We start from the raw sequence: 19,142 nt of genomic DNA, 5'->3' as shown, positions 1-19,142 counted from the left end.
AGGACAGGGAGAATGCTCACAATATAAGGCTAAGTAGAAGCAGGGAACAAAGCCAGTGATCCTGGTGATCTGTTTTGTGAAAAGAATTTGTTGAAGGTGGCAGCTGCAAACGATGGGCCGCCTCTTTTCTGCCAAAACTTGAGTCTGCTTTCTCTTTGAGTCCTCATGAGGACTCTGCACGTGGTGAGAAGGGAGACACCCAGGGAGGTTGAGTCACGTCCCACAGCCAGTGAAGGGCTGTGCTCTGACCCTTGTGTGGGCTCCCCCGGCCCACCTGTCCTTGGAATGGAGAGAAGAGCACCAGGTTGTGCAGAGTCATGATCCCAAGTGGCGGGGTTGCAGGAGGCGTTTATTTCTTCCTTCTGCTTTTTAATCTTCCCCCCTTCTTTTTCTCAAGTTAGCATCAGTTACCTTTATAATCAAAGAACTCAAGTAAGTTAATGTAGTATCCTAAGACTATAATTCATTTTATAATATTTATATTAATCAGTCCTTTTTCTTTTCTACCCATAAAGGGCTTGTAATTCAATGTTCGCTGCATTAGAGAAAAGTCAAGAAGCAATTGAAATTACAAGTGAAGACCACATTATCCAGGTTTGTTATTTTGGAAGTTTGTCCTGCATTTCTGGTTTATGTGCATTTTTAGGGTTGAACCCCTTTGGTATTTTTTTTTTTTTTCTTTCTCTCTTTGAAGTTCAAGGGACCGGTTTTTCCTTAGAGGTTTATCAGAACAAAATCTGTAAAATACAAAGTCTAAGATAAGTTCCCTCTGGGGTAAGAAAAGTTTCTTTCTAATAATTACTTAATGTGCTGGAAAGTATTCTGTAGACATATGGCACTGGTGTTTACTTTTTCTCTCCTTTTTGCTTGTTTATTACGTGAGGAGGGGCTTTTATCCAGGACTTTGGAGCTGGGTGGGGAGAGACTGTTGCAACAAGGAGAGGCCCTGCCCATAAGGGCTGTGTGCGCTTTCCTTTCTTAACTGTTTTTGATGGTAGTTTACTATAGAAACTATAGAAATTTACTGGACACTACTCAAAATTTCAAAAATAATCTAGTAGCTACTTAACAAATTATTAGCAAAGTGGCTTCATATAAGTGACTTAAGATAATATAGCTTTCATTTAAAAATGGTCCACAGTAAAAGGAAATAACCTTTAAAAAAATAGATAAGCAACAGGACCTATAGTACAGCACCAGGAACTCTACTCGGTGTTTTGTAATGACCTATATGGGAAAAGAATCTGAAAAGGAATAGATATATGTGTATGTATAACTGAGTCCCTTTGTTGTACAGTGAAAGCAATATTGTAAATCAACTAGACTTCAATAAAATTAAAAAGTAAAAGAGGGTCACATGGCTTTCAGATAACAGCAAACAGATAACACGTGTTCTAGATGACAGCAAAAGAGGGAGTTGTGCCAGGGGAATGTTCCTTGTGTCTGAGAGTGAGCCCCACTTTGATTTTAGTACTGAGCACTGCAGTTCTTCACTGTAACTGTGACTTTCTTGGTAAAGAGTCTGATGATGTCCACATTCAGGAGTCAGGGCCCTGAGACATGACACTGGCCGGTGGTTGAGAGCACAGGCTTGGTGTCAGTCAGGCCTGCGTTCCATTATTCTCGGCCTCTCCCGAGCTGAGCATCCTCAGGCAGGTTACTCAATCTGTCTGAATCTGCTCTCTCGTCTGTACAAATGGGAATAATATTAATGCTGACAACCACCTGCCTTTCGTAAGAATGTTCTGAGGACTGAAATGAGTTAATGTGTATAACTTGCTTGCTGTGGTGCCTAGCAAGGAAAACAGACCTTAAACAGCATGGCTGTTGTTTATCATCATCATTATTTGTTATTTTTATTAGCACACACACAGCTTTCCCAGGCATTTTCTTGTACTCTTACAGTCCTATTTGAAACTTAACCGTAAAGCCTTATATTTGTAAACACTTCCTCTGTCACAGCCTGCTTTCCAAACTCATTTTTCATTTGCATCATGTGAAAGAGGCTAAATAAATGTTTCATCCCCATTAAACAGGTGTGCAGACTGAAACCTGGGAGGAGCTAAGTGACTTTTGGAAGTAGGGGCTGGGTGGGTCAGACTCCCAGACAGTGCTTTCTTTCAGTATCGAAATCCCAACAGCCTTTGTGCAGCAGCCCCAGCTGTCTCCATGTGCCTTTCCTCCAAGGACATTTAAGTGGGAGCGAGCCTACCACCCTCCCTGGGCCTCAGGAGGACGGGGCAGCAAGCCCAGCCCAGCATCACTAGAGCAGAGGCTTCTCCAGACTCCAGGCTTTTCCTGGGCTTGTGCTCTTGTAGCTTGAGAACCGTCATAGTGAGCGCCAGGCTCCTGGCTTTCTGGGGGGAAAGTATGATGGTTTAGGTTGAACACCTTTGATTGTCCTCTTTACAACATTTCTTTTAATTCACTTGATTTTTTCTTTTGTCTCCCCACCCTCCCAGTATGCAAATCCAGCGTTCGAAACGACAATGGGCTATCAGTCAGGTGAATTAATAGGGAAGGAGATAGCAGAAGTGCCTATAAACGAAAAAAAGGCTGATTTGCTTGATACTATAAATTCATGCAAGGTGAGTAAGAGAGTGGCACCCTGGTCCCTTCCACAAACAGAGAGGGGTGGAAGGAGGTTGAGCACTCACTGAGTACTGCCAGAGCTGGGGGACCTCAGGCCTGGGGAACTGTAGGTGGTGTTATCCCTATTGTGCCCACTTTGCAGATGAGGAAACTGAGGCTAGGAAAGTACATACAACCTGCCCAGCCAGGAAGAGTAACTTTGACACATAAAGTCATTGTTTTCATTTTTGTAATAAGTAAGTTGATCTTTCTAATAATTAATCTTGTCAGTGATGGATATTTCCAGCGGTCAGGGTAAAGGATGGCCAGTGAATCCACACGTTCTCAGAACACAGCTGAGCCCATCAGTTCTCTGGGCCTTGTTCACTTGGTCAGCATTTTTTGAATGTCAGGCACTGTGCGGAATTCCCGTATAGAAAGACGAGCAAAGAAAAACTGCTCAGAGAATACATTCCAGGACACAGAACAGACAGATAAACTGTGACAAGAGAAGTCGCAGTTCCACGGTACTGAGGACAGGCAGAGAGGCGGGCTCCAGCTGGAGGTTGTTTCTCTCTCTGAACCATGGCTTCTGTCAGCGCCTCACTGGCATTAGCTTTTAAAACACGCCAGGAAGGAAAAGGCCACTGCTTTCCATAGTCATTCTCAGGCTTTTCTGCTGGGCTCTTTTTAACTTTTAGGAGTTGGGACAGTGAATGTGATTTTTTAAAACATTTGAGAAATTTGTGAGCTGCTGTCCTGCCGGCCATTGGAGACCCATGGAAGCCCTGTCCCTGGGGCACGTGGCCCCATGCCTGTCTGGTCACCCACGAGGGCAGGCTACCAGCAGGGGCAGAAGGGCTGTGCAGAGCTCATAGCCCCACTTGGCTTGGGCCTGCCAAGGACCCTGTGAGTGGGTGGGTGTCCTGTGCGCTCAGGGGTGGCTTTGCAGTGAGAACAGGGAAGGGACTGGCCAGCTGCAGGGCCGGGTGGTGCACCGTCGGGGAGTAGCTGATGTGGGCGCTGCACGCATCCTGATTTCCTTCAGCTCTTCCTTCTGTCAAGGATGAAGATTTTCTTACCCGAATGAGTGGCAGGTTCTCTGGAAAGAGAAAGAGGCGGTAATAAACAAAGAGAACGTAGGAACTCAGGCCCACTGGTGTTTCTTTGCTGGGCTGAGGGGGCCGTCCTCCAAAGGCAGCCACAGAAGAGCAGCCATGCAGACCCATGGTGGCCTCCCCAGTCCTGGTGCCCAGGTCCAGGGCAGCCACGGGGTCAGCCTGCGGTTCTGTCGCAAGGCTCTGTGGGGTGTCACACAGACACGAGGGCTCTCGCACCCCTCCATCTGGCAGCAGCAGGGTCAGTGAGGCACTCCTCTCCCTCTCAGGAGAGCAAGTGGAGATGGGGTGGGATGGGGGAATCCAGCGGATTAGCTGCAGGCCCAGGGATCCCCCCAGACCCCTGTGGGCAGCGTCTCACCTCCTGAGTCATGCCATGGGGCACTAGGTATGAAGGGCCTCAAACGCAAACAGTAGGACACGTGTTCTCTAACATCTGTGTTTGCTGTGAGCAGAGAATATGACATACTATCCTATTATCAAGCTCTATACTTAACTGCTTTATTTCAGAATGGAGCCAGGGCATTGGTTCTGCATGGTCTTGAGTTCCTGGGGAGAGTGTGAGAGCTGCCACGTGTCTGTCGTTGGTCATTCCTAGTTGGCTGGCCCTGAAGCAGGACAGACCACTTAGCTGGGCAGTTGTTTTTTTTTTTTTTTTGAGGAGAAAGATACATGGCCTTTCTAATGGAGTCTTCCCAGGGAGAAGAAGGGGTTGTTGAGAAGGGGCCAGCCTGGACAAACAGTGGGCTGTGGTCCGTGGAGAGGGTTCAGACCTGTGCTGGGGACTGGGCTGGAGCCTTCACAGGTCAGATGATGGGTGGGGACTTTGGAGTGTCAGGTTCTAGGTGTCCAACCAGCCAGATATTCTTGGGGGCACAGGAGAAATTCCAGTGATGTTCAAATGGAAAATATTGCAAACAGGGAGCCCTTCAGCTTTTTATAATTTTTTTTCTTTTGGCTGCGCTGTGCAGATTGTACCCTGAGCAGTGGAAGTGCAGAGTCCTAACCACTGGGCAGCCAGGGAGTCCCGGCTTTTCACCCCTTGTGCCCTCTGCAGCCCGCGGGAGTCTCCCACTCACCGCTCCAGCTCCCCTCTCCCATCCTTTCCTCCCAGATTTACAGGGCGCTTTGTCCCCTGCTGGTCCCTCAAAAGCTCTTGTGTCGTTGCGCATCCTTCCTCCTCTGCATACATGGCTCCCATTCCCCAGTTTTCACCCGAAGGTCTTTTCCAAGGTTTGTCTCAACACCTGCTGTCATCTTGGAACCAACATGTAGAGTGATGATTCTCTCTCATCCCCCACTGACAGAAAACCCAGTGTCTCTGGGTCCTCATCTGTCTTTGCTTGTTGACTGTCTTCACACTTGCTTGGACTTTGAATCCTGGAGTGGTTTTGGATTCTCCCTCGCCCTTCGTCCCCTCTTTATCAAATCCATCAGCAGGGCTGGGTCCACGGCCTGGTGCTGAGCACACTCAGGGCCTCCTCCCCACACTCCGAGACAGCGGTGGCTGAGCGCAGTGAGGCCTCCCGACCCGGGACCCACTCCCAGGCAGTCCCACGGCTGCTGGAGACGGTCTCGCCAGGTCGTCGCGCTGATGACGTCACCCCCTCGTGGAGCGCTCAGGTCCCTCAGCCTGGCCGCCAGGATTCCATGGTCTCACCTTGGTCTAGCTTTTCTGGTCAGTAAACGAAGGCCCCAAGTGGTCCTTGACCGTTTACCATGTGCCAGCTCTGTGCTCACCCTCGGGTAGGACAGCTGGATGGCGATGATGGAATTGTTCAGGCCGCGGACCCCACCACGCAGGGCCTGTCCCAGTAGTCAGAGACGTCCCGCTCGCTGCCGAGCTGGCTCTGGAGTAGAGGGAGGTGCAGGCCTCGTGTCATTCTGAGAGGAGCGCAGACAGACAGACACGTGCCAAACCAAACAGGCCACTTGCCGTCTGTGTGTCAGCACTTGGTGAGGAGTTTGTGAGTGTTACAGATTTTCTCTTCATGATAGCTTTCTAGGTAGGACTTTGTTATTTTCAGGATCTGAAACTTTGACTTCTGTTGTATTTTTGCTAAGAAATAGGATCTGTGTTGAGTAAATACTTTTTGTTTCCATCTGACTGGAAAACTTACAGGCAACTCTGCTATCTAAGCAGAGTCACTGGCTGAATTGTCCTCCTGAGCTGGATCTTGTTCTCCTAATTGCTCTAGTGGCCACTGGGAGTGAACAGGAGCCTGGGGTGGAGGATGTTCTTAGGTTCATGTTTGGAACACAGTGTATAATGATGCTCACATTCCATTTATAGGAATGGCAAGGAATTTACTCTGTCAGGAAGAAAAATGGAGATAACGTACAACAAAATGTGAAGATAATACCTGTCATTGGACAGGGAGGGTAAGTAGAAAAAACAAGTACTTCAGTCGGTATACCATGTTTGGCTTATTGCAGCATATGCTTTAAATACTTAAGTAAGCTAAGAACTGCACATGGAAACTTCCAAGAAGGACTGGTAACCAGGTCAGTTACCACCAAAGTGTGACCTTCCAGGGTGGCTTCCCCATGGTCACAGCCCGACCCTCCTGCTGGCAGCCCAGAGCCACCAGACTCCAACAGTCCTGCTTAAGCTGTGTGAGCACATACATAAAAGATGAAAGCATTTAAATCCGATGCCACCTCACTGAGTTTTGTGCCAAGAACACTCACTGGGACTCTATATTTAAAAGTTTTCTGTCTGGCTTAGGTAAAGAATCTGCCTGCAGTGTAGGAGGCTCAGATTCGATCCCTAGGTTGGGAAGATCCCTTGGAGGAGGAAATGGCAACCCACTCTAGTATTCTTGCCTGGAAAATCCCATGCACAGAGGAGCCTGGCAAACTACACAGTTCATGGGGTCTCAAAAGAGTCATACATGACTGAGCACATGCACACATCTGGTTTTGGTAGCCTCTGTATCATTTCTGCACAGAACTATCAAATTAGATAAAGTATTTCCAATACTGTCATTTATAGAAACTCATATGAAACAGGTGTGACCACAGGTTGGAAAAGGCAGTATATATCAGGAGCCTAAAAGTGTCATAGTTTGTCTCGGAATCTATGTTAAAAAATACAAACAGTGGAAAATTGAGTGTGAATTGCAGAACACTCAACAATAAAATACACCACAATTAGGAATGATGATCATAGAGAATTAAATCACAGGAGAAAATGTTTATGATGAATACAAAAGTCAAATGTAAAATCATACCTAGTGTATGTTCTTGGTCATGAAGACGAGGAGGAGGTGTGGAGACAGTGTTGTAACCACGCTGCTGTCTGGGAGCCCTTCCCTCCCTGGGCAGGTGCTCAGGGCCTGCTGGGCGTCCCTTCTCCTCCTCCTCACCACGGCCCTGCAGTGGTGGCACTGTGACCGTCTCTGGTTGACAGATGAGGAAGCTGAGGCTGAGAGAGGTGGGCTCAGCCCAGGGCCTGGTTACAGCGCTTGGTGGAGCCGTGCTACAGACCCCCACACTGCCCATGAGGCTCATGTGTTGGTCAGCAGACCTGGTTGCCAGCTGGCGACTGCCTCAGGGAAATGGCTCTGTGTGCGCTCTCTGTTCTGACTCTGCCTTTTTATGTCCTTCCCTCGTTGGGTGGGGGCTAACTGTGTAGGGATTGGATTATCAAGGGGAAAAGCTGAAAAATGGAAAGAACAGTAAATAAGTGAGGAGAGTCAGCAACTCGCAAGAGAACCTCAGCTGCCTGGTTCTAGACGCGCACATTCGACCCCAGAGGGGCCTGTGACTGTTTCCACGAGTGTTGTGAGCAGACGCAGCTGAAACTCGAAGACGAGCATCAGAGTAAAGGCTTGTAAACATGAAAACATGTGACAGAACTAAAGGCTTTTGGTTGGCTAACGTGGAGTATATTTTTGAAACCTGGGTATTTTTTTTATTGTATGTTGTGATGACTTGGAAGGATTTTGTTATTTTTACTGAAGAGTCAGTCTCTCTTCTCCAGAAACACCAGGGAATGCATGTGGACTCTTGTTTGTTTATTGGCAGCCTTGAACACAAGCAATAGAACTGCTCTCTCCAAGCCTTGTGTGTGTTGTGAAAGAGAGATGCTTTTAGAAAAACTAGCTAGCTCTCCACCAGAATTGTGGGCCAGGAGGAATATAATGCATTGTTTTCTACTTGCAGAAAAATTAGACACTATGTGTCCATTATCAGAGTGTGCAATGGCAACAATAAGGTATGTAGGGGGGGCCCTGGGGGCCCTAGGGGCCCAGCAAGATTTCCCTTACTGCGTCACCAGGCACTCAGAACTAATGGCTTCTGATATTCATTTCTAGGCGGAGACGATAGCTGAATGTGTTCAGACGGACAGTTACGCAGGTACGGTGCCCTGTATTCATCCTTAGGGTTCATTGAGCTTTGGAAAAACTGAAAACAGGCCCTACCTCCGATGAGCTCACCTGGTGCGTAGGTGGGACTGTGTTTTCCTAGCGCTGTAGCAGCATCTCTCTCCCTGACTCCTGGGTCCTGAGCACAGGAGGGCATTCTGACAGGTGTCCTGGGCAGGTCTTACCTCCAGTGCGTGCACGTCCGTGAAGTGTGTTGAGCAGAGTGTGGTCTGTCAGCCTGATGCTTGAAGAGGCAGTGGTGTTGGTGTCGGACCACATGTCTTCAGCAGGGACACCCCATCAGACCTGCCTCACCTCAGGGCTGTCTCCAGAGGACTTAAGTGCGGGAGACACCTTACAGACCAGGTTCCCTTTTTACAGACAAGGAGATGAAAAGCCCCATGATTTGCTCCCGGACATCTAGCTACGAAGCGGTCAGCTGGCACTCAAGCCCAGATGGCCAGCTCTAGGAGTCTGAGGCACGTGCTGGGACAGTTCCCCGGGGCGCCCCGGGAGTGATCAGGCTTTAACCTGAAAAGAAGAGGGCCATGTGGACAGAGGGGCACACAGCACGTGGTCGAAAATGACCGTTACTGGGGAGGAGGGCAGGGGAGCGAGGCAGGTTCCAGACAGGGAGAGGTGGACTGGAGGGGAGGGGACGGGTGCAGAGGAAAAGTGATCTAGACGGAAGAGGGAGAGTGCAGAGTGTGTTCTAGAAAGAGCGGGGTGACGTTCTGACCAGTACAAAAGGTGGGAAGGAGGTGGGATCGTGGAGGGTCCTTCGGTATTGGGGGGAAATTAGGATCTCCATCTGGAGGCAGCAGCCTCAGTCGTCTTCACATCCCCATGCCTGCCGTAGAGCCTGACCTGCCCCAGGTGCTCAGCGAATGTTTGCTGAGTGGCAGAAAGGGAGAAGAAGGGAACTGCAGGAGGTCACAGCACAGCTTCTAGCCTGCTGTTTGGACATGGATCTCCTCTGAGCTCAGAGCAAGGAGACACCACAGTCTGAGTGGTTGAGAGTAGGTGTGGCTGGACGGGGTAATGAGCATTTGGGTGGGCACCGTGTCCCTGGTTGGAGGTGGAAGAGCGGAGTCAAGGCTCTTCCTGAGACAGGAGAGCTGTGCCCATGCAGCTCACATGTGGTCAAGACTGCGAGAGATCAACGGCTGGCTGCAGCCAGCACACTGCTCCTGTCCTTGACTGCCAGGGAGTTCCTCTTTATCTCCAAGGTGCTGAGGGTGTTGAGCAGGTGAGCCATGGACTCGGAGTGGTTTGTTAGTGGTGCTCTGGTTTGTGTGTGTGCATATGTGTGGAGAAGCAGACGCGTGTCTGTTGAGCATCTGCAACGTGCTGGCAGTGCTGGTCACCCAGGAAGGGGCGGGGAACGTCATTTCTGCCTTCACGTCGTTCACAATTAGTGAGCTGCAGAGTAAAGCCAGTGGTTCCTGGCGGGGTGGGGTCGGGGTGGGGCTGAGGCATTAGGGGTAGGCTCCCCAGAGGGCAGGATACCTGAACTGCATCTCCAAGAGGACTGAGTGTTAACCAGGTGGAGAAGGCAGAGAGGGAGGAGAAGGCAGCCGGGGAGGGGCGCCCTCCTAAGTGGGGGTGAGCAGTTAGTGCCACGGCAGAGAGGTCTGGGAGGTGGCCTAGCACATCCTAGGTAACTCATGGTAGCTGGAGAGACGAGGTTCAGACACAAGGGACCCTGGGTCCACACTGGGGAATTTACATCTGACCCTAAAAACAGTGAAGCACCATTAAAATGTTCTAATCAGAACAGTGAGCACTGTCTGGAGAGAATGGGTCGGAGAGGGCAAGGTTGGGCCTGGTAGGACCGGTGAGGCAGGCTGTCCCTGTAACCCAGAGGACGATGACAGGTGTCCGAGCCTGGACAGTGAAGGAGCGGGAAGAGATGTTTAGGAGGTAGAATCTAGACAGTTACCACACCTGCGCACTTGAGGGAGAGCGGCAGGGAGGCGTCACGGACGACTGGCCTCCAGCTGAGTGGACAGGTAGATGCTGCCCAGTGACTGGGATGAGGAGTGGCCTGGAGAAGACGGCTAGCTCTTCTGAAGCTCTGAGGGCCGTCCGCATGGAAGTGACGAGTGACTGGGGAGGATGGAAGTCTGGGGCTCGGGAGAAAGGCCCAGAATACAGTAGCAGCACGGGACTGAGTAAAGGCTGTAGGGAAGAATGAGGAGACTGTGCTGTCTGAGAAGAGAAGGGGGTGCAGAGGATGAGCCTATGGGAACAACAGGGTGCTGAGGAATAGGAGACTTGGTGATGGAGACCAGGAAGGAACAGCAAGAGGCACAGAGAAAGCCAGGGTGGACGTGTGCGGACCAGAGTTTCCAGAAAGCGAGCTCAGTCTAGCACTGACTGGTGTCTAGTACACAGGTCAGACGAGTCAGGTTACGACTGACTCGAGTCCTTCAGAGGTAGCAACAGGGAGGTCATCAGCGACCTTGGCAAGGTCATTACCAGTGCCCACAGAGAGGAGAACGTACCAGCGAGCAAGTGGAGAAGGTTCTGGATGGTGGAGAGGAGTACCAAGGGCCGGATCCTGTATGCAAGCAAGAGTCCAGGGAGGAAGCCAGGAGAAGGCAGAGACGAGCTCATCTCACGGGGCTCCCAATGTCCTCATCTGTGAAATGAGGACAGGCTGGAGAGGCCTGGCACCACGGGTGACACCGAGGAGGGCTCAGGAAGGAAGGTTACCTTGGCCTTGTCATTGATTGGCGAGGGGTTGCGGGGAGAGAGGAGTCGGACCCCTCCTGTTTGGGCTGGAGGGTCAGTGGTGCCATCCACAGGAAGTGGGAGCAGAGAAGTAGACCCCAGACCAGCGCTCCCTGTCCTGCCTCCAGAAGAGAGGCACAGTCTCCCCCGGGACATTTTAGGGCTTGTATTGTAGAAAAAACACAGAAAAGATTTTTTCACTTTGGGACAAGGGTGGACGGGGATCAAAATTTTCCCACCACTTGCCCAACTATGTAGAAGTAGGTGAAATTCTCCTGAGTTCATTTCTGACAGTTTTTGTGGCCTGAGACCCTCGTTTATGGTGAGTGGAAAATTTTTTGAGAAAGTTGGTCTCCCTTAAACCCAGTTGTTCAGAGAGTTCATCTTGGTGTACTGTGTTGATTTTTGCAGCATCCTAAATGGCATTCTAAATCTTAAATTTTGCCTTTTAAAGCTTTCATATTGGTAATTTTACTAATATGTTGTTAAAATCTCTTCATGGAGGTAATTTATCATTTATTTCCACAGATAATCAGTCAGGCAAACATAAAGACAGGAGAAAAAGCTCCCTCGATGTCAAAACTGTTGCCTCTCGAACAAATGAAGGTAGGTGACAAAGATGAGGAGAAAAACATGCTCCTCTGAGTGGTGGGCCCGTGGAAACATGAGGCTCCCTTCCTCATCTTGTCTGGGTCACTGCCCCACCCTCAAGCTCAGCAGGCAGGGGGCCCCTATAGAAGTCTGCGTGCGTTTCTCCCTCGCCCCTGACTCCTTTGCCAGTAGGTTCATCTGACCCTTCTGATGGAGTCAGGGAATAAAGAATAGATGCCCCCCTCTGCTGCAGGGGCAGGGGGCAGAGGTGGTACAGGGAAGTGTGTGGGTGCAGGCCTCAGCTTGACCTTGGTTCAGGTCCCAGCTTCATCTACTTTCTGTGCAGCCTTGGGGGTGGACTTGAGTTCTTCCATTTCCACGTCATCAGATGGGGATAATTCTGCAGTCCACAGGGGACAACGTAAGGATTAACTGAGTGTGTGTGGTGCCTGGCAGGGGTCATGGCAGCTGCTGGCACCATCTTCACCATGGTCCTCCCTGTCACGGCCCTTGAGCAGAGCAGAGGTCACTCGGGTGCCCCAGACCATCTTCACTGCCACACTGTGACTCCTCTTCATCCTTTGCATTCCTTCGTCCCTTTCTCTGTTTTGAAGAGTTAAACATTTTTCTTTTAATGTTTTTGGGTTTTAACCTTTGTTCTTTTTGATTGCCTTGAAATTTACATATAATTCATATTAAGTGTTGAGTTCAATAAGTTTTGACAGTTCTGTACCGTTGACCTGTATAGACTGTTACCACCCACCCCAAAATAGATTCAGAAAATACACACCTGCAGGCCTGCACTCGTGCACAGGTCCCACCACACAGAGGCATCCACTCATTTCTTGCACATGAGTTAATCTGGCCTCTTCTTGTGCCTCACAGAAATGGAGTCATACAGCATGCACATAGCATGGCTCCTTTCACTCGTCTTCGCGTCTGGAGGTTCATCCACGTTGCTGGGGGTGGTTAGCAGTTGGTTCTTTCCTATTGCTTGGTAGTACTTCATTGTATGTGCCACGATTTGTTATCCATTCTCTTAGGAATGGTCCTTTTGTGTTGACCTTTCCATTTGAGGGCTGTTAAGGGTAAGGCTGCTGTGCATGCTTCTATGCAGGTCTTTCTTTGTGGACATGTGGGTCCGTCGCCTAGGACTGGCACCTTGGGCCTCTGGGCACCTGTGCACAGTTCTCCCTCATGCCATCCCTCATCTTCGAGCGTTCCAGTTGCTCCTCATTCTCTCACACTGGGTTACACTAGGCTCTAAACTATAGTTACTCTACCAGATGTGATTTTAATTTTAATTTTCCATGTGACACCCCTTTCATATGCCTACTGGCCATTTGGATATCCTCTTCTGTGAAGTGATATACATAAATTTTGCCCACTTTTTTCATTGGGTTATCTCTTGCTTGTTGGTTGTAGGAATTCTTTTCATATTCTAGATGTGGATATAAGTATTCCAGACACACTGATCTTAGTTTGTGGATTGCATTTTCACTCTTAATAGTCTTTTAATGAACAGAGGTTCTTAATGAATCTTAAAGTTCATTTAATCAGTGTTTTCTATTACACATAGTGCTTTTTTGTGTCGTGTTTAAGAACTCTTTCTCTATCCCAAGGTCATGAAGACTTTTCCCACATTTTCTTCTATAAGCCTTATTGTTTTATCTTTCAGTTTGGCTCTATGATTCATTCCAAATCAATTTTTATATTGAGTGAGGGTAGGGATCAAGGATGAATTTTCTCCCTACAGGGAAACCCAAACCGGCCCATCACCATATGGAAAAACCATCTTTTGCTATAGTATCATTCTTGTAACCAGGTGACTATAAATACATGGTCTGTTTCTGGACTCATGGGTTCTGTTTCATTGTTCCGTTAGTCCTTGCTTGCACCAATACCATGATCAGTTACTACAGTTATATGGTAAGTCTTGATATCTGGTAAAGTTCTTCAAGATTATCCTGATTATTCTAGGTTCTTTGCATTTCCATATAGCATTTAGAATCAGCTACTTAGTGTACACACACACACACACACACAACCTCCTGGGATTTTATTTGGGAGTGTCTTAAATCTATAGATCAAGTTGGAGAAACTTGAAATCTTGATAATACTGAGTCTTTCAAAACATGAACATGCTCTTTGTCTTTATTTAGGTTGTCTTTTTTCTCAGCAGTGTTTTGCATTTTCAGTATAGAAGTCCTACACTTAGATATCCATTAGATTTATTCCTGAGTACTGATTTTTTTGATGCTGTCATAATGGTTTTTTAGTTTCCAGTTGTTTGTTGCTAATATGTAGAAATATAATTGACTTTTGTGTATTGACCTTCCACCCAGTAATCTTGATAAACTTAGTGATTGTAAGTGTAGCATTTGTAGAGTCTTTCAGATTTTCTGCAAACATAGTCACAACAATCTTTATTCTTTTTCACTTTATTGTATTTACTGTATTGTTTGGTTTTTATATGTCACCTTCACTATATTTTTTAATGAGAATAAGTCCTGTTATGACATAGTGATAGAATAGTGGTTTCTGGTTTTGGTTTAATGACCTCGTTGGGTAAAATGGAAAGACAGCATCCATGTGCCGGTCACCAACATTAGATTTTGGTAGTTTTTGTTGGTCTCTGCAATTTGAAGCATGTGAGAGCCCCTGAGTAGGTTAGTCCTGGTGGTTTCTCCTCAGGCCCTTGTTTGGTAAAATAAGGCCGACATCTCAGGCGGGTAGAGCAGTGTGTGGTCCTCTCTGGCCCTTGGTAAACAGCATGTGGCTGGACAGTGGGGCTTTCAGGGAGAGACAGAACACCACGTGAGTGTCTTCCTGCCTGTTCACCGCCCGGGCTTCTCCCCACCCCAGAGGAACTGGGTCTTGACAGGAGCAACAAAAAATTAACAAACATTAGAGCATAATACTGCCACCTACCTCAGCTAATCTAGACGGATTAGGTAACTGTCTCAAGCAGAACAGTGAAAAGCACCCAAGGATGCCTTGAAAAACTGAACCAGAAATACAGATTTCAGTTAATTGAGTTGTATGTATTGTTCCTGCCATCTATGAAACAAAGGGCCTGTGTGGCATTGTCTTTCAGAACGTTTCTCTCCTGGGTAGCAGCAAGCTGAATTATAAAACGTTATTGTTACAGACACAGAGGGGCTAATGTGTGGCCTCAACTTGCTAGATTGCTTCCTCTGTTCTCTCGATGGCCTGTGACCTCAGAGGTTCAGTCTAGGGGGTCACATGCCTCCCAGTGCCTTGAACTGAAGGAGGCAGAGTTGGTCTGCCAGAATCCTGGGCTTGGTAGGATGGGGAGGGAGCTGAGCCACCTGGTAGCTCTGGTCCTGCCCCTTCACTCGGGCCTGGAAGAGGGTGGGAGGCAGTGAGTGAGGCCACGCTCACCCTGATCCCTGCACCACCTGGTCTCTCCACAGTTTCCAGCCAGAGACGACACTCTTCCATGGCCCGGATCCATTCCATGACGATCGAGGCGCCCATCACCAAGGTGACACAGTGACCCGCAGCAGTGATGAGGCTCTCCTAGGTGTATGGAGCTGCTGCCTCTGCGGAGGGAGGAGGGTGGCAGGAGCACTTTGGCTTTCTTAAGCTAACAATGAGCCCTGCTGCCAGCCTGACTCTTTGGGTTGCTCTCACATTGCCTTTAAGGTGATGAGAGTCAGGACTTTTCTTTCCGTATTATTATAGGTCATCAATATCATCAATGCTGCCCAGGAAAGCAGTCCCATGCCTGTGACAGAAGCTTTAGACCGTGTGTTGGAAATTCTAAGAACCACTGAATTATATTCACCACAGTTCGGTGCTAAGGACGATGATCCTCACGCCAATGACCTCGTCGGGGGCCTGGTGTCTGTGAGTGTCCTGACAGGCCGCTGGCTCCATCCCGCTGCTCTCATTCGTTTTCTCAGAGGTCACTTGTTGACAAGCTGTCCTACACAGTGCTCTGTGTGTGGGGTCAGCCATGGCGTAGATCATGCATTGCCCAGGCTCAGCTGCCCTCCTGCTGAGCCGTCACCCACTTGCTGCCTATCCAGGGGGGTGGTGGGTACGGGGGACCTCAGCTTGGAACAGGAGGAGAGTGTTCAGGACAGCCAGCTGGTCTGCTGCGTTAGGTCTCCATTTTTACTTAAGGGCTCTACAAGTAGTTGATTTAAATAAAACTTGAAGATTTTGAAAACTGGGGCAGAAAAAAATACGAAGTGTTTCATACCGTGTTACAGAACAGGACGACTGGCTCCCTCCAGAGTGTCCTGTACAGACTAGGTGACATCGTGGGAGGAGGCTGGGGGATCATTTTGTTAGCTGAAGGCTTTGGACCACGGGCTCTAGGTGCCGCCTCCAGCTGTCTAGGATAGAGGCCTCCAGCTCTATGGAAAACAGACCATTCCATTACCATCTGTCACCTTCTGTCTTGGTGACAAAGTTCAGAAATAAAAATTCACCTCCCTGCCTAATTGGTGCTTGCTAAAGCCACTAGATTTCATACCAGTAAGGCTGTCAGCAGTCATCAGACGGGTGATCACAGGGGAGCTTCGGTGTGCGCGTGTGGATGGAGACAGCCGCCCGCAGCTGTCCTCTGTGACCGGCTGTCCTGGGTTTTCAAGGAGTAAGGAATACTTGTGATTTCCCTGTTTATTTCCTTGATTTTTATCAGGATGGTTTGCGAAGATTATCCGGAAATGAGTATGTTCTTTCAACAAAAAGTAAGTTTTTCCTTTTTAATGTATTGGATTGCTATTAGTATTTTAGCTAATACTATTGGGGTTTCCCTGGTGCCTCAGACAATAAATAATCTGGTTGCAATGCAGGAAACCTGGGTTCGATCCCTGGGTTGGGAAGATCCCCTGGAGAAGGGAAAGGTTACCCACTCCAGTGTTCTTGCCTAGAGAATCCATGCACAGAGGAGCCTGGCAGGCTATAGTCCATGGGGTTGCAGAGTCGGACACGACTGAGTGACTAATACTTTCATTAGTATTATAGCCACACTTAAGTAATGAAGATAAAAAAAAAATCTCAAAATTTTTATCTGAAACTTTATCAGTAAGAAGTTTTTGGTTTATCATAAACCCTAAGAAACAAAGCATCCTCCCCCAAAGCTCTGCTGCTCCCCCTGAGGGACAGCAAACGCCGTCAAGCCTGTTGATCCCGTTCTGTTTACCCTGCAGACCTTCAGCAGGCTCCCAGCAGCAGCATTGTCCCCATCTCCCTTCATGATGTTCCATCACAGATAACTCGGGCCATGGAAAAGGAGGAGTACTGGGACTTCAGTATTTTTGAACTGGAGGCTGCCACTCATAAAAGGTGAGCCCACGGAAGCTCAGCAGACCGGGAGTTTGATTCCAAGGGCCAGTGTGGAGAAAGCCTCTCCGGGAGTGTAGGCTCTGCCCAGAGCCGGTCCCTGGTCAGGGAGGAGGCCCCAGGGAAAGAGCAGCAGATACCTTGAGTCTCCAGGGCCTCAGCGTCAGCAAGGGATCAGGGAGAAGCCAAGGGGAATTCGCCTGGCCATGACTGCCACAGAGAGAGAAAGTGACTTACTTGGAGTCTCCAAGTAGCAGAGGTTTTCTTTTTGTAAGATACGGTTATTAATTTCTCCTGTAGGTATTAAGTAGTGATATGTTGACACTGCAGCAGAGTCTCATTTCAGAGCTCAGAACCATTGGCAGTCCAGTGGTTAAGACTCCACACTTCCAATGTAGGGATCTCAGGTTTGATCCCTGGTCAGGGAACTAAGATCCCACATGCTACTCAGCACAACCAAAAAAATAAGAGCTGTCCCCAGATCTTGGTTGCTGTGTTGGTGACAGGCATGGGGACACCCCACACTCCAGCATCCTGACCTGAGTGTGGTCCCCTAGAGCAGGGAAGGGTTGGGTTTCCCCTCCCATTTTATACCTCACTGGAGAACACTCAGCCAGAGGAGTGTGGTTGGCTTGGCACACGGGAAGGGCATTCAGACCTGATGCCAGCCAGCGTTGCCCTTCAGGAGGGTGAGGCATCAACCCCAGCAGACAGGCAGAGAGGGGCCGTTACAGGAGACTCGTCAGGTCTCATCCCATGTGGGTGGTGGTCCCTATGACAGCCCCTGCCCTTTGCTCACACTCAGAGCAAGTCAAGCTTCTAAGACATTCTGCATCTGTGTGCCCCACAGGGCCAGTGACAGCGGCAAACAAAGCTGTGGGCACTGGTTTACATCCTAATGTGAACTGGGACAGGGCAAGTCTGCCGAAGTCCTGGGAGCCCAGCCAGTTTGGCCACTGCCTCAACAGAGCCAAAAGCAAAGGCCAGAGGCTGGATGACGGTGACTCTCAAGGACAGGCCTCATTTGGCACCAGCTGGTCACCTGTCTGGGGAAACCCCCACCTCCAGAGTGTTGAGACCGTCACATGATGTGTGCCAGCGTCTGGCTTGTGTGCTGCCGTGGGGAACTGGTATCTTCTTCCAACAAGACGTCTGGCCAGTGACACACGTCCAGCAAGGCCACAGGGGAGGACGCAGTTAGCCTGGCAGCACGTTGACCTGGACACCCTCTTGGTGCCGGGAGTACTCTGCAGCAGTTAGGGCAGTAGGAGCACCAGGCAGGTGCCCCCAGAATTGCAGCTGGGCTCTGCCCAGGGCTGGTGCTGGCCACCAGGAGAGAGGGCGACAGGGTGCCCCCTGCAGGCCACCCTCACAGGCTCCATTTTCTGTCCCGCTTACTCCCGGAAGTCTGGCTCAGGTTTGCCTGTTGGATCTGAACAGATCAGACACTCTACCTGTTTCTCTACTTTGATTTAATGCTGTGTATGTTTTTCCCTATAGGCCTTTGATTTACCTTGGTCTCAAAGTGTTTGCTCGCTTCGGAGTCTGTGAATTCTTAAAATGCCCCGAGGCAACGCTGAGATCCTGGTTACAGGTGATCGAAGCCAATTATCACGCTTCCAACCCCTACCACAACTCCACACACTCTGCTGATGTGCTGCATGCCACTGCCTACTTTCTCTGCAAAGAGAGGATCAAGGTGAGCTGTGTTGGTGCCCTGTGCTTCACAGCAGGGGTGAGGGTGCAGGGTATAGGGTGCAGTCTGGCCCGGGAAGGGTGCGGCCTCCTGAGGAGCAGAACCACACCCTGGCTCTGGGGAGTGGATAACTAATTCCAAATGTGGCCCTGGGCATTCCGCCTTCGAATAGGAGCCACTTTAGCTCCAGCTTTGAGGGCTCAGGAGCAAAGGGAATGGGAGTGTGTCACAGTAAGAGTGTCAGAGAAGAAAGTGCCATCCAAGGCACTCTGCTCACTGCCCACTTCCAAACCAAGCTTCCTAAGAAAGCTTTTCACATTGTAAATTGTTTCATTAGGGAAATGTTTGAAGCAGCAACTAGACCTGCACTGCTTTGCCAGAGTATTTGTGTTATTAGTATTTCCATCAGCATCCGCCATAAACTGGCACAGAAGACCAGGGAGCGCTGGTGCACGGCCGTTTCACTTTCAGAAGCACCTGAAAGCGGAAGAATCAGTGAGAATCGGGGCCTCGTGAGGAATGAGACAGGTCAGCCTCCCGGCACGAGTGCAGGGCAGGCAAGTCCAGCCCCCCTTAGCTGTGTTCTTTGGTGGTTTTTTGTTGTTGTTTTACTAAAGGTCACGACTAAGACCGTAGGTAGAACAAGAGTCCAGGGAGAGGTCTGTTCTCATGAAGTGTGAACACAGAGGGCAGAGGAGAGACATCTGCGTCAATGTGGTTCAGCATAAAGGGAACCTAATT

At 49.2% G+C, this 19,142-nt stretch overlaps 1 protein-coding gene across 21 annotated transcripts in view; it reads left to right on the top strand.

Moving 5' to 3' along the window:
• Positions 1-19,142, top strand: part of PDE8A (phosphodiesterase 8A) — a 148,383-nt gene that overhangs the window by 111,177 nt on the left and 18,064 nt on the right. For all 21 annotated transcript variants that reach the window (XM_086364375.1, XM_086364373.1, XM_086364369.1 and 18 more), the window contains 11 exons: positions 516-594; positions 2,463-2,588; positions 5,983-6,071; positions 7,857-7,908; positions 8,009-8,051; positions 11,324-11,401; positions 14,824-14,894; positions 15,095-15,259; positions 16,062-16,110; positions 16,573-16,708; positions 18,206-18,404. In XM_086364375.1, coding sequence (XP_086220501.1) covers positions 516-594; positions 2,463-2,588; positions 5,983-6,071; positions 7,857-7,908; positions 8,009-8,051; positions 11,324-11,401; positions 14,824-14,894; positions 15,095-15,259; positions 16,062-16,110; positions 16,573-16,708; positions 18,206-18,404 — 1,087 coding nt within the window. The remainder of the gene's footprint in view (positions 1-515; positions 595-2,462; positions 2,589-5,982; positions 6,072-7,856; positions 7,909-8,008; positions 8,052-11,323; positions 11,402-14,823; positions 14,895-15,094; positions 15,260-16,061; positions 16,111-16,572; positions 16,709-18,205; positions 18,405-19,142) is intronic.

Source organism: Bos grunniens, chromosome 21, assembly GCF_055505025.1.
Source record: "Bos grunniens cultivar Pamir isolate PY7600 chromosome 21, Bosgru_T2T1.0, whole genome shotgun sequence".
NCBI lineage: Eukaryota > Metazoa > Chordata > Mammalia > Artiodactyla > Bovidae > Bos > Bos grunniens.
This window is presented reverse-complemented; position numbering and strand designations above follow the sequence as displayed.